Raw genomic sequence first — 14728 nt, forward strand, 5'->3', positions numbered from 1 at the left:
GGCCAGGCCATTGGTTTGTTGTTTCATTGGTATCACCAGGCAACTGTATTTGACCTTTCTTTGAGGAGTTGAGTTCTTAGTGGTGAGAAATTATCATTTTTCCCCTATGAGGGAGTTATTTTAAACTAGGATTTTGGTTTCCCCTTGGGCTAGAGGAGAGTTAACATTCTATTTTCAGCATCATATAGTCAATCACATAAATGTGATTACACTCAATTGTGCTCATAGGGCCACTCATTTCAATACACACTGCCTACATTTGCCGGCTTAGTTCTTTTGAAGCATTTTATGAAATAGGAAAATGAAGATCACTAACATTTGTGTAATCAGAGATTATTGTCATTAAAATTTTAAGTTAAAAATGACTTCAACATAAAACCTACAAAAATTGGCACAGTTTAATTTAAAAAACGACAGTCTCTATCATATCTTAACACTTTATCTGATTTATGTCAAACTTTTTTTGGAGAAAGAATTAAAGGTAATGATTTGTCATGCTCCCTGGTCCCATTCCACTTCTGTCTCTCCGGAGTTAATGGTTTATTATAATCCATGTCATTTCTTTTTTTCTTCTTTCTACTTTTCCTACCTTCTTTTGAACTGAGTATTAAAGTTCAAGTTTATTTTCATTATTTCCTTGTTAGCTGAACCTTTTTGGGGGTGGGTGGGGGAACTAGGGATTGAACTCAGGGGCAGTCGACCACTGAGCCACATCCCCAGCCTCAGTTTGTATTTCGTTTAGAGACAGGGTCTCACTGAGTTGCTTAGCATCTCGCTGTTGCTGAGGCTGGCTTTAAACTTGGTATCCTCCTCCTCAGCTTCCCGAGCTGTTGTACCTTTTTGTTTGATTGGTGGTTGCTCTAGGGTTGAAATATATAACTTTTACCTTTGCAAACTACTTTTAAGTAATATTTCACTACTTTAGTTATAGTGTGTGATATATAATTGTATATTTGCATTTCTTTCTTTTGTCCTTTGTGCTCATTTTTCTTTTAAAATAATGTATAATACTCTGGTTTCTCTTCAGATCGTATAAATCTTTCGCCTTTTAAAATAATGTATACACTGTCCTGTCTCACAACTAAAACACTCAGGAAATAACCATACAGAGACAAATACCTCTTTCTTTGGGTCTGCGACGGCTCCTCTGACCTTAGGGATCCGTGGAAAGGGAGGAGGAGAGAGTACGTGCTGAACCCTTTTACTGGGGAGAAGCCGTTCAAATGAGGCAAGGGGTCAGGTTTCAGGGGGTTGGGTCTGGCTTCATGATGTCTGGTGTCAGCAGGTTGACTGACATTTGGGGAGGCCATGGCCATCTCATGAGCTGTGTGGGGATCATGGCAGAGCGAGGCCTGCCCAAAAAGAGGGGCAACGTCGGTCCAGTCCACTTTGTGCGCTCAGTGCCCACAGTTCACACACACACACAGCCCGTGGCTGGCTGGCCACATCTGCACATTCTCGTCTCTCAAGGCTAAGGGGCGCTCGGTTGCTACGTGGCAGCTCCCAACAGTAGACCCAACAATGTGTTGCTTTAAACATTCAATTGTATTTTGAGAGGGAAAAATACTTTTTATATATTCCCACTCATTTACCATTTCTGATACAATTTATTCCTTTATGTATTATCTGATATTTTCCTTTCTTTTCTATGTTATTTCTCTTCTGCATAAAGATCTGTATTCTCCAAGGGTATATGGATTCCTCTGGTTTCTGATTCTTTCTGCCTTGTCTGTCTGAAGAGTCTGTTTTGCCTCATGTTTGCAGTGTTTTCCGGGATGACTGCTTCTCGGTATCAGGGCTGACTCCAAGTTGCACTCCGGCTTGCAGAGTTTCTGACACCAAGTCCTCCTCCCTCTTCCCTTTAAGGTGTATTCAGCAGCTCTCTCCGCCCATGCGTGTGGCTCTTTGGGCATGTATCTCTGTGCTCTTTCCTCCTCTGTAATATTCCATCCTGTGAATCGTTGCCTTCTGAGCTGCAGTGTTGACCTCATCAGCTCAACAGGGTCAGCAGGCTCTGCTCAGCTTCCCGCTCTCTGCACTGGGCAACACCTCACACAGTCGTGGGGAAGTCGCTGCTCACCTTGTTTCTGTCTCTCAAGAATGGCAGCTGTGCACTGCCGGCTGCTCTTTGTCTGGTTGTTGGGTCATGGACTTTGCCAGTTGTTCTTTTTGAGAGAGAGAATTTTTTTTTAATATTTATTTTTTAGTTTTCGGTGGACACAACATCTTTATTTTATTTTTATGTGGTGTTGATGATCAAACCCAGCGCGCCGCACGTGCCAGGTGAGCACGCTACCGCTTGAGCCACATCCCAGCCCCTTGCCAGTTGTTCTGATGACTCACAGTATTGAAGTAGTTCTTGTAACAGTTAATCCTTTAGGTGTGCAAGTGGAAGTCCTCACAGTATTTCCTTTTAATTAAACTATGTGTTGTCGTCATTGTGGCTAGAGCCAACAGTTTGCACTGTAGGTAGCAAGTAGGTCTGCAGATACCACTTTGGTTAGCATAGCTTTGGACAAGTTATAGAGCTGGTTATTGGAGTGCATGCTGTTCTATCGTAATGAGTATTTTTTGGAAACTAATTTTAGTTATAGATGGCACAATACCTTTATTTTATTTATATTTATGTGGTGCTGTGGATTGAACCTGCTGCCTCAAACAAGGTAGGTAAGTGCTGTACCTCTGAACCACAATCTCAGCCCCTATTTTAATAAATATTAAAAGCACCTTTCATTAATCCATCTGCAGGTGTTTATAGTGCTTTGTTCTTGGAGATTTTACATTGAAGAGGCAAGTGATCCAGTCCTTGGGAATGGGATATCATGATAACCCTAACGTTCCTATCTTGATGAGTCTTCTTTTTCTCAAAGGAGAACTACTTACTGCTTTGAAGAACATCCAGACTTGACTGGTTGTTTGTTCTAGAGCTGCTCTTTGCTCTTACATCATATAGGAGAAGCATGTGCACATGCACACGCCTGTGGCCCCTCACCTTCACCACCTCAGTCAGTTCGGGAGAGTCAGTGTGACCCGAGTTACTGTTGTTTGGTGGGTGGTTAACAGGGGCTTGAGGATGAGTCTGCTTTCCTTTCCTTTTCCCACCTCCCAAGAGACCTTCTGTTTTACAAATTCTAATTTGTCCCTCCAGAAGCTGTGGCTGTGGCTGGACCTCTGTGAGACTCTAAGTTTGTGGCAAGTGTTGGTTTATTTGTGGGTTTTCAATGTAAACGATGCTGAATGCACACCTGGGGCTGTGTGCCAGGAAGGAAGAAGGAAAAGGAGAAGCAGAGCAGCACCCCTCCCTTCGGCTGCGGTGACACTGTCGGGAAGGCAGGAAGGTGTTACTGACTGGGATTCCTTCTACTCCTACCTATTTATGTTTGTCTCTCTTGTTTCATGGATTTTGTTCAATTTTACTAAATTCCCTGTGCCTCCCCCCATAAAATTTAAAGAAACTAACATAATTTAGAAAGACTGCGAAGCTGCGTCCTCTTCTCCCGCTCCCTGTAGTGCAGAACTGCATTCAGTGTTCAGGAGTCTTTCTGCACCTGGAGTCCCTGAGAGCTCTTGCTGGCGAGCATAGTAGATGGTGGCTTCTTTATCACACTTGACCACGCAGAGCTTATCACCTGTCATTTGCTCACCTGTCCTTCCCGGGGAGGCTGAGCCTCCTGTAACGACTTCTGTAACACAGGCTCCCGTTTCACACTTATGCCTCAGCCCAACCCAGCCTGTCGCTCACTCGACCTAGCCATGCTGACCTCTTGGTGTGGCATGGGAACTGCTGCCACGTGTCGCCGGGTCTCGGTCCTGGTGGGCCCTCTGCTTGGAGAGCTGTTCTTTTAGATTGCTAGTCTGGCTGGCTCCCTCGGGTTTGGTGTCATCACAAGTCTTCCTCAACTGTTGCTGTCACAAAATAACAGTGTCTTCCTCAATTCCTTTATCACCCATACTTTTTATCTTTTAAAATTGAACTTGTACTTATTGCCCTTCCTACTGAAGTTTCATGAAGGCAGATTTTATCTCTCAAATTTAGAGCAGGGTCTGGCCCATAACAAGTACTCAGTTTTGCTTGTCAGAGGAGAGAATGAATGAATGAAAGACATTTTTCTTGTTTGAGGACCTAAACTGTATACCTGATGCCCCTTCGAACTGAACGCAAAAGAATATAATAAAAAGCCAGAAAACAATACATGATGTTGAGTCGAACTTCCTTGATTATAATAAAGAATGTCAGGATCCATTTATACTTTTGGTGGAGGTCACTTTTGAGAAGGACCTTCAGGACCAGAAAACGTGAGTCATGAAGAAGTTGTTCTTGAAAATTTTCAGTTCTGTTCATTTTGTAATGAGGTTTAATAGTCCAAATAATAAAAAACCCTTTACATCTTTAGTTTTCTTTGCTCTCTAAATTATTCTATAGCTGTATAAGTTAGTGCTAAAACTTGAGTAAATTTGTGTACATTACTGATCTACAGAAACTACCAGGTACTGTGCTGGTTTTCTCACGGCCTATCCCGGCACCTCCTGCGCTCCTGTGCACAATCTCTGTGTGTCTACGCAGTGTTTACATGTGTTTGTGTGTAGGAGGAAGGACCTTTCAAATGTAAGTTGAAGTGAATTTTTTTATAGCAAGTAACCTCTTAAATACACTGATGGAACCAAAATTCAGCAAGAGCTTACCATGTGGTAGGCACCACTGTATACCCCAGGGACGTGTGTTTTAGTAAGAGTTTCAGGTTTCTGCCTGTGGGATGCTTGTATCCTGTTCAGGACAGACAAACCAATCACTGCAAGATGTTGGATTACAGAGTTATATCCAAGGTGGGGGAGAGGATGGGAGCCAAGCATTTAAACTGGTCTCAGTGGTCACAAAGGTATTAACTATGCAAATAAGAGTACAGAGGCCTTTTAGAGAAGACAAGATGTGCTTAAAGCATAGAGATCTAACTGCAGCGACTATTAAGATTATCTGAGTCCCAAGGGATTCAGGTATTCCGGCTACAGTGAGTGTTCCCCACCGTTAGGCTTGCTAAGAGCATTGTGGGGTTGTGCTTATGAGGGAAAATGCTCTTGATCATAGAAGATATATGTGACATGTTTAAAGTGCCATAATGTCCACATCTGTTCTCAAATGGTTCAGAAAAAAGGTACCTGCGTATGTGGGTATGGAGCGGAGGTTCACAGCACGGCAGAACCTTACTGAAGAGGCTGGTGACGGAGGTGCAGGTGTTCTTGGCTCTTTTGAAACTTTTCTGTGTTTCACATTATTCAAAATGAAAAGAATTACAGGGCTTGTGGCTCTGTGGGAGAGCTCTTAACCTAGAAGGCAGGAGACCTGGCTTCAATCTCCAGAACCCTGGAAGGAGGGAAAGAAGGGAGGGAGGATGTGAGGGAGGGAGGGGAAAACTCTGATGTCAGTAAGACTTTTTAAGAAAGTTTGTAAAGGTACTATAAACATAAAATTGAGGAGTTTGCTAATTAACAATTATCTTGTATGGGGGCCTGTGAGAGAGGTTATTGTCAGATTTATCAATTATATAACAGCATAGTGTGGTTCTATTATGATATCATTAATAGTCATTAGTATTTTTTTATTTAGAAAGGCTGATGCACATTCAAGGGAGAATTAGAGCTGTGTGGAGAGTACGCAGCCCCACCTTGGGCTGGGTCCGATATTTACAGAAGGGCTGTATCAGGAGTTGGGCTGGAGGTGGAGCCAGGTGGAGCTGCACAATTTTGTGCCCATTTTCCCTGCACTTGCCCATGTCCCTCATTTTACAAGGGCATGGGCCAAGGGGATGTTGCTCAAGATTTACAACTGGGCCTAAGAAGGTTATCTTAAGTCCTTTTTTATCTACAGAACAGCATGGAAATTTTGAATGTCAACTAGTATTATTAAAAGGGACAAAAAGGATTATATTATCTAACTTGCTATTAAATAAGTAGGCTGAAGAGGCACCTGCCTCTGTGTGTGTGTAACATAGAAGTTTCTCTTGAAGAAAATTTCATGACCTTTCAAATAGAGGGTCATATTTATTTCTGGAATCTGTAACTTTTTATAAAGAAAAAGCCCATACAATCTTTTTGTATTCCTTATTGGGGAAATGAAGACTGGAGGAACTGGAAAGGAATCGTGGATGGAATTGAGAGGAGGAATGGACAAGCTAAAGGTGGGAATGGAGAGCAGGAGTCGGAGGCAGAGGGCGAGAGTGAGCTGGAGAAAGGAAGAAGGTTTCTGAGGATGTTTGATTAACGCAGGTCGTCTTGCCATCTAGTGCCCTTTAACTGCCACACTCTCGTGGCTTGCTGCTTTTATATTTTTGCAACCCTTACTTTCAGAAACTCGTTGTGGAGTAATTAAACAATTTATGGTGGAAGCTTTCCCCAGCCATAAAGCAAGAGCTGCCAGAGAAGCATAGTGTTTCTAACCAGTTGAACCAGTCTTCACCTGTATTTTAATTTATTACAGTGAAGCGCATACACAGGAAAAGTTGTAGTCAGTCATAAGCTTTTAAAATTGACTTTTGGCAAAGTTTGATTTTTTTTTGTTATTTTGGGATAATTTTATTGACTATTATCTTTTATTATTTTAACCTTTTATGTTTTCCGTTTTTTCCATTTTCTGCCATATCAAATTACTATGGAGCAGAGATTGGAATCCAGCTGTTGAGGTTGCTCTCTATTCAGGGAAAAGTATTCTTATCTGAGCTGCTGGCTGATCTGCAGTTGCCTGTGTGAGAGGAGAGTGGAGCCTGGTAACTCAACTTTTCAAAGGGTTCCTCCTGCACCGTGCATTTCTTGCCTTCCTCATATTTGCTTCTTACCAAAATTAACGCCTTGTGGATGGGATTAAGAATGATGGATGATCTGATGAGGTTCAGAAAAGTCAGGTAGACTGAACGATTTGGGGAAAATGAACCAAACTGGAGAGATCAACAGTTTTCAGAAAGTGATATATCTTCTTTGAATGGAAAGCTAATTTCTGTCTCCCACTTTTCCACCCACACTTCTTTGGCTGCATGTATTTCTTTAGTTGGACTTTCACTTTGCTTATCTTAGTTTTTCTTGTACCTCTTTTTCAATTTCATGTGTTCATTTTTTTTTTTTTTTGACACGTATTAATCCAAGGCCAAGTTACAGTGCAGGGTGGGGCCCTCTCCTTGGGACTGACATCAGATCCACTTGAGGGCAGCCCAGCTGGCTCACATCTAAGTCCTTCTCCAAGGCCACCCCCTTCCAGCCCCACCACCAATAGGGCTGCACACAGGTCCCCTGTATGACTGTCAGTGTCCCCTTTCTAGCTCCTGGATGACAGCCAGCCTTAGATAGCAGAAGTTTAGTGGCATGAGCTGGAAGAGCTGCAGGGCACATAGTAGGTAAGGGCCTAATAAATATTTGATGGACGTACAAAGAAATGAATGTGCAAAGGAATATAACTGCTAACTGAAGTCCTTCAGGAACGAAGCTGTTGAGGCGAGTGCTTCTGTCCATAAGTATGGCCAATTAGGTGTGCAGGTTTAAGCATGAGTGTGTCCCAGTGTGTGTCCATTACTGATTGCTGCAGCCCGCAGGTTCCCCAGTGAAATCATATGCAAGCCTGGCCTGACAGGAACTGCTTGCCAGATGAGTAATCACGGGACTTCCCAAGAAAAAAGGATGTCAGGCCTGGGGATTCCACACTTAGCTTTACCTTTACTATGAAATGCCTTCGTCACCCAGTGATTGGAAGAATCGAATCTCATTAGAACTGATGCTTGAGACCTGGGCTTCCTCCAGTTGATTAGCAGCAGGACCTACTGGCACACTTTTTTTTGGATTGAATTGGCAGGGTTCTCAAGTCCAGGGCTTCCCACTTGCACAGGCTCTTGGTTCTTTGTTTTCCACCAGGTCCTTGTTTCACGGGGTACTTTAGCAGCCTTGATTAGAGCGGTAAAGACTGTTGTTCCTGTGGTTGCTGATTTCCTATTACAGCTCTTCCCCTTGTGTGATTTGATTTGAAGTCTCAGCCCACCAGGGGGCCTTTGGTCCCACCTCTGCCTTTCCCAGAGCTGACTGGTTTTCTGCATGGCTGCTGTTTCCATGCTATTCACGGTGACTTTCCCTCTGTATTCCTCTCCAGCAGCAAGGCACTACTCCAGAATCTCGCTCTCCACAGAAGGCATAACTTGGAACCATTTGGGTGGAAAAATTATAAATTAAAATTATTCTGTTCATTTTAAAATATTCATATTGTGTTGCTCAAATGCCAGTAACTGGAAAATCATGGATAATGTCCTGTTTTCATAACCTCTTTGAGAATGTTTGAGATCTGTTTATGTTGTTGCTCACCATTTATCTTCCTGGAGTGGATTTTATGATAAAGTATTTTTTTAAAAGGTTGCATGAGTCTAGAGTCTGATGGCATATATAATATTAAGAATTTAAAATACACCATTAATTGCAGTTCATTTTTAAAATAGAAAAATATTTATTTCGTGTACAGAGCATGTTTATAAAAATTTTAAGACTTACAAAGATAGCCAGTAGACATGCCAGCCTCTTTCTTGGTAGCCAGTGATATGCCATACTCTTCTTATGAAATGATTAAAACTAAGCAAAGATTGATTATTTCTGGAGCTTATATATTTAAATGAAACAAAGAAAACCTTTATATTCACAACACAACTGTTATTTTGTTTTTTTTGTGGGGGGAGGGGATCTTAGGATTTGAATCCAGGGTGCTGTATCACTGAGTACATCCCCATCCCCCCCTTTTTTTTTTATTTTGAGATGGGGTTCACCTAACTTTGCCAGGCTGACCTTGAACTTGGGCCTCTCTTGTCGGAGTCCACAGACTAGCTGGGATCATAACATGTGCCACGAGGCCTGGTTAGGATTTTTATACTAAAAACATCTCTCTTTTTTTTTTTACTGGAGCCCTCTTTTGAGATCTTCTGCTCTCATTGCTAAACAGTGATACTTTAATTTGGAAAACTAAAATAGCATTTCTATCTTTGTATTTTCCATCTTTGTATTTTCCATGTTGTGTGGGTGTGGGTGGGGCTGTGTATGTCTCAGAAAGCTAGGAAAAAGCTGGGTGTAGCTTAGTGATAGTGTGCCCCGCGTGTCCAAGGTCCTGAGTCCAACCCCAGCACTGGGAGGAAAAAAGGGTATGAGCTTTAGATGAGATTTTTTTTAATAAAGTGAATTTGCCCCTTACTCTAAAGCAAGAACAGTGATTAGAAATCTTAACTCCAAGCTGTGGAAAAATCTTGATTTTTTTTTTTTTTGTTTTTTTTGCCTTTTTATACTGTAAATTTTATCCATGTTCCTGTAAATGCCGTAAGTTATATTTGTTGTCTCTCTTGGCTTGGAAAATTTAAATGTAGTTTTGAAACTCTTCTATCAACTAAAGTCAATGTAAAATGATAATGTCAAGACACTTTCTAGAAACTTCCACTTTGGTTTGGGCTGACGTCCTAGCTCATGCGCCCGCCTGTGTGTTGAGGTTCTTCAGAGGCAGGAAGTCACTGGAGCATGAACATTTTCACAGGCTGGTTCCTCTGTGTTAGCCTGCGAGTCACTTGGCCTTCTGCAATAGGCTGATCCTTTAATTGAATATGGGTTCAGACATGTTCTGTGTGTGCACAGGAAACCCTGGGTGACTCTCCTTCACTCTGTTTTATTCATTTGAAATGGCATTAGGTGATCCAAAGGATTTCCTCTTGATTTTTGGAAGGATGTTTTTGCAAGCTGTAATATTTGACGAGAGAATTCTTTATAATAACAAAAATATAAATGCACTTTCTTTAAGTCTGACTGGTGGGAAATAGGGGGCACGCAGTCTGGGAATGACCTTCCAACACAAACACCGTTTATGCTGCGACCAACATTTTTGGACACAGCAATAAAATGAACAGTATTTTTACCTGAATAGAGGAGAAAGATTAGAATAAACTACTACAGGGAAGTTGGAATTCCTTGGAATTAGTAATTTGACAGTTAATCCTTAGCTATGCTTGACATGTTTCCTTGGGTTGGTGATAGGCTGACTGCTGACAGTACCTGTTCTCTCCAGGGACAGTTTCAGCTCCAGAGCTCATGGTGTTCAATAAGCTGGGTATTCTCTGAGGTGGGCCTGAAGCCCTAGCCCCGACAGAGTGCTGGGGAGGGAGCTCAGTTGAACCGATTGGCTGTGAGCATTAATCACTTCCTAGGACACACTGACAATTTACAACATTGGTAACTCGGTGGTGTTCATAAACCAGACTTAATAACCCCTGCCACTAAGGGATGGCTGCTTTTCCCTGCAACTGAGTACCCAGACTGCCTGCATCATGGTGTCAGAGGCTGCATCAGGAGGGTGAGCAGCTGTAGAATGCGGCAGCTCTGAACAGATTTGTTAATTATCTCCTTTGATTCGCAGAGGGAGTCTGTGAGATCTGGTTGACGAGTGAAGACACGGGGGCCTACGGCAGGGATATTGGCACCGACCTCCCCTCGCTCCTGTGGCGCCTGGTTGAAGTCATTCCCGAGGGAGCGATGCTGAGGCTCGGCATGACGAACCCCCCCTATATCCTAGAGCATCTGGAGGTAAGGACAGTGACCTGGTGACACCATTGCCCGCCCAACCTGAGGCTGCCTGGGATGGTCTCTTCAGCTTCACTGGAAGCCATTTCACCTTTGTGGTGGCACCTCACAGCGGCGAATCGAGTCTTTCAGATCCCCTTGTGTCAGTCCACATGGTCTGTTGCTGCTTCCTCATCATCAGTGGATGCTCCTTACATTTTTCAATACTTGACCCCTTCTCCTGGATGCTTGTCAGCTCCTTGCAGTCCTTCAGTTCCCCCACCTAAGGTCCCCTCCACCCCTCCCTGCCTACTTCAGAACTGGTAATACGTTGTATTATTTTGCAGTCAATAGCCAATATGATGTCATCCAAACTCCGTTAGCCATGCTAATAAGAATACTGCACCCTATGTTTAGGGGTGTATTGAGTTTGTCCCTTTGTCCAGGGACAGAGTGGAATCAAAACACAGAGTGATGCCCTTCCACTTGATTCATCTGTGTTCACTGAGAGCAGAGGAGAAGGCGTCCCTCAGGCCCCTGGTTTCATGTTTATATCCACAGACCAGGACGTTCTCCTTCATAGCTAGGTGTCAGACTAGAAAAAGTAGCAACCCTTACAGATGACAAATGCATAGTAAACTGAGCCCACGTGCCTGTAATCCCAGCAACTTGGGAGGCAGGAGGATCACAAATTCAAGGCCAGCCTCAGCAATTTTGGGAGGTCCTAAGCAACTTAATGAGACCCTGACTCAAAATTCAAAAAATAGAAAGGGTTGGTGATGTAGCTCAGGGGTAAGGTACCTCTGGGTTTAATCCCTTATGGTGTTGGTGGTACTACTACTACTACTACTACTACTACTACTAATATCTGAGCAAAGAGTGTGGACAGGGGAACAACCATGTAAATGAAATGAGCTGAGTGTGGTGATGCAGGCCTATGATCCCAGTTACTCTGGAAGCTGAGGCAGGTGGATTGCAATTTCAACGCCAGCCTGGACAATTTAGCCAAACCCTGTCTCAAAAAACTAAAAGGTCCACAGATGTAGCTCCCTCACCTGGGGCGTGGAGCATAGTCTGGTATGTGCAATGTCCTGCATGCAGTGCCCAGCTTGGCAAAGAAGTGTGCATGCTAGGATGCAGGGCGTTGTTGGAAAGGCGATTGCTGCAGGTTCACGACATTGGACCTGAGTCCGGGAGCTCTCAGAACGTCTTGTGAAGTGGGGAAGGAAGTCTCTTATTTTTAATCAGGTGTGACCTTTGCTGTACATTTGTGCAGAAAAATAACAAATCAACCAAAATTGCTGAAAGTTAATGCATAAATGCAAATACGTATTTGAATATTAAAAGTTATTCATGTTGATTTGATTTTCGTTCTACATTTGTGAGGTTTTTGTTAAATAGCCACCTTAGTATCCACAATGTAATTTAGAAATTCTGAGAACAGTGTTAATAACAATATGATTGTTAATTCTAAATATATGATGAAGAAATATAGCAATTTCAATTGTGTTATTTACATTTTCTCAGCTAGGTCTTTCTAGTAAAGGGTAGAGGAATTTCATGGTAAGTTCGGTCCCTCACAGCATGTGGGATGATGATGATTTGCTTTTGAAAATAATTCACAGACACGTCAACTTTCACTTAACACTTTGACTCAACACTTGAAAAAGCAAGTGATTCTGTGTAAAAATGAAATATGCTAAAAGCTGTGGCAGTCTTACCATGTTTGCAGTAAATGTGGAGCATGCATCGTTGAAGACCCAGCAGCGTGCTGGGTACGCAGTTGGTAGGAAGGGAGCTGGGCCCTCCAGTGTGCGGTTTATGATGGCATGGTGAGAGAAGGAAAAAATACGATTATGGTTCCGGGACAGTGCAAGCTAAAGTGGGAGAAGTTCAGCTGTAAACACAGGGGGATCACGCTCTGGCTCTGGGGTGACTTCAAGTACTTCTTGGAATAAACTCAGCATTTTAATGATTGCAAGATTACAGCAGCCCTGCTGCATCCAGATCCAGTCCTCCTGCTCGCCACCGACAGGAGTGACCGTCTCTGGCCTCCCACAGATGCTCCAGGAGAGCTGCTCAGAATCAGCCCCAGGTGCTAAGCATGAGTTTATCCTTCACCTGGAAAACACCACGTTGAGTTCATAGAGCTCAGAGAGTCTGGGAACAAGGCGATAGCCACATGTGATGGTTTCTAAATCCTTGCCTTGAATTGGGTGTGATGTTGGCCTTCCCTCTCACAATGTTGTTGTCTTGAAGTGAGGACATACATGGTCCTGTCATCCCTGCGTCTACCCCTCCCAGTAGTTCTAGAGAAATGAGTGTCAAGGAGTGAATGAAGGAGGAAGCTCCTTCCTAAAGTCCTTGTGGGGCCCCCAGCCCAGTCAGCAGCTTTGACCCCTCAAGCTTCTGACCTTGACAGGCAGCAGAAGGTGATGGAGGGTGAGAGGTTTCCCCTGAGCAACGATTTCTGTGTGCTTTACAGGCAGGAGTGGGGCCCGCCGGTGTGCCACCTGGGGGAAGCCGGCACCCAGAGGTGTGCTGGGAGGAGCTGGGCCATCTGCACCCAGGAGCTTTGCACACCCTCCCCCTCCCCCTCCCCCTCCCCTCCTCTCCCTCCCCCTCCCCTCCTCCCCCTCCCCCTCCCCTCCTTCCCCTCCTCCCCCTCCCCCTCCCCTCCTTCCCCTCCTCCCCCTCCCCCTCCCCTCCTTCCCCTCCTCCCCCTCCCCCTCCTCCCCCCACCCCCAGGTTCATTGCTGGGACTGTGCTCCTTATGTTCCTGGAAGCTTCACCAGCAGACTGTAATCACAGAGCACTTTGCTGGCCCTGCCCTCCTCTGTCATTCTGTTCACTGCACATCCCTGACTCGCAAGATTTTTTTTTTTTTGGTTAAAAAAAAAATATATATATATACACATACACACACACACACACACACACACACACACACACACACACACAGTTTAAAGTGAAATTATTTAAAGGAAAATTCCAACTTTTCTATTGTGTTATGTTAAAAGAATAGTGTGGAAAAACATGAGTTGAGGAAACGTTTTACTAAATCTCTGTAGGAATAGAAGATGGCGACACCACCCTCAGGATGTGCTTTGAAGGTCTCGTCCAGCGTCAGGCATTGCGTTCGCACTCTGTGCAGGAGCTGTTGCATACATGCCTACTGAGTAAAAGGCAGAGCTCCCCATCACCACCGGCAGCCGAGAGTAAAGTAGCTTCTGAGGCCTTCACAATCCTCATTTCTACCTCCGCATTGCCTTAAAGATACACAGGATTCATTTTAATGGTGACATAGGTGACAGTGTGTCAGACATAAATATGCTGGCAACACCAGCAAACCCAAGGAACAGCCACAAGCGTGTGCGATACTGGACTGATAAAATAGTAGATCAAAAGTATTTACTGTCATATATATCTAAAAAGACCAAATTAAAAAAAAATTGACCTTATCCTAAAGTCTAGGGCCTCTCCATCGCCTATTGGCTAAGGATAAGCTCTTCAGTGTACATTCAGGTGCCTTAAATACTATTTCATTACATCTCATTTTTTTTATTCTTTTAGTACCTTGTGATGCCTCCTGTGTAGCCCAGAAACAACACTCTAGTGTGTGTGTATATATATTTTTCTCAATCACACACATACATATACCTCCATGTACATAGTTTTAGCCATTTCATACTTGTAAGATTTGCCCTTAATCATTTTCCTGTTCCATGTGATGACCGTTAGTAGTAGGGTGTTCATCAGCTATACTTACACTTGTTGACTAATATATTGCCATGCTAGTGTCAAATAGGCAGTATCTCCCTGAGTTTGCTTTCCCATCAGTTCCCCTCGTGCAGCAATCCCCGTGTGTTGCTCTTCGGGGGACTCTGGCTCTAGAGAAGGTCCAGCATCTTGTGCATTTGATCCCTCTTGTAACTGCATTGCTTAGCCCTGCCCTCCTGGTAGCAGGCAGCCCCCAGCCATGGTGTTAATTCAGAAGAGAGTAACAAGTGAGCCCAGGTGTGGTGAGACCTGTGATGGTGGTGAGGTGGCTGCTGCCAGCAAGACCCTGGGAGTTTCTGGTCACTTATTTTCAAAACTGGACAACAGGAGCAACAATAATAAAATCAGCACACTTTACCCCATGCGTAGCATTCCCAAGATGCCATGTGCTTGCTTT

The 14728-nt window shown here is 43.7% G+C and overlaps 1 protein-coding gene across 4 annotated transcripts in view; it reads left to right on the top strand.

Annotated features, from left to right (window-relative positions):
* Positions 1-14728, top strand: part of Cdkal1 (CDKAL1 threonylcarbamoyladenosine tRNA methylthiotransferase) — a 560072-nt gene that overhangs the window by 320656 nt on the left and 224688 nt on the right. For all 4 annotated transcript variants that reach the window (XM_076857924.1, XM_076857925.1, XM_076857926.1 and 1 more), the window contains one exon: positions 10409-10575. In XM_076857924.1, coding sequence (XP_076714039.1) covers positions 10409-10575 — 167 coding nt within the window. The remainder of the gene's footprint in view (positions 1-10408; positions 10576-14728) is intronic.

Source organism: Callospermophilus lateralis, chromosome 6, assembly GCF_048772815.1.
Source record: "Callospermophilus lateralis isolate mCalLat2 chromosome 6, mCalLat2.hap1, whole genome shotgun sequence".
Taxonomy (NCBI): Eukaryota; Metazoa; Chordata; class Mammalia; order Rodentia; family Sciuridae; genus Callospermophilus; species Callospermophilus lateralis.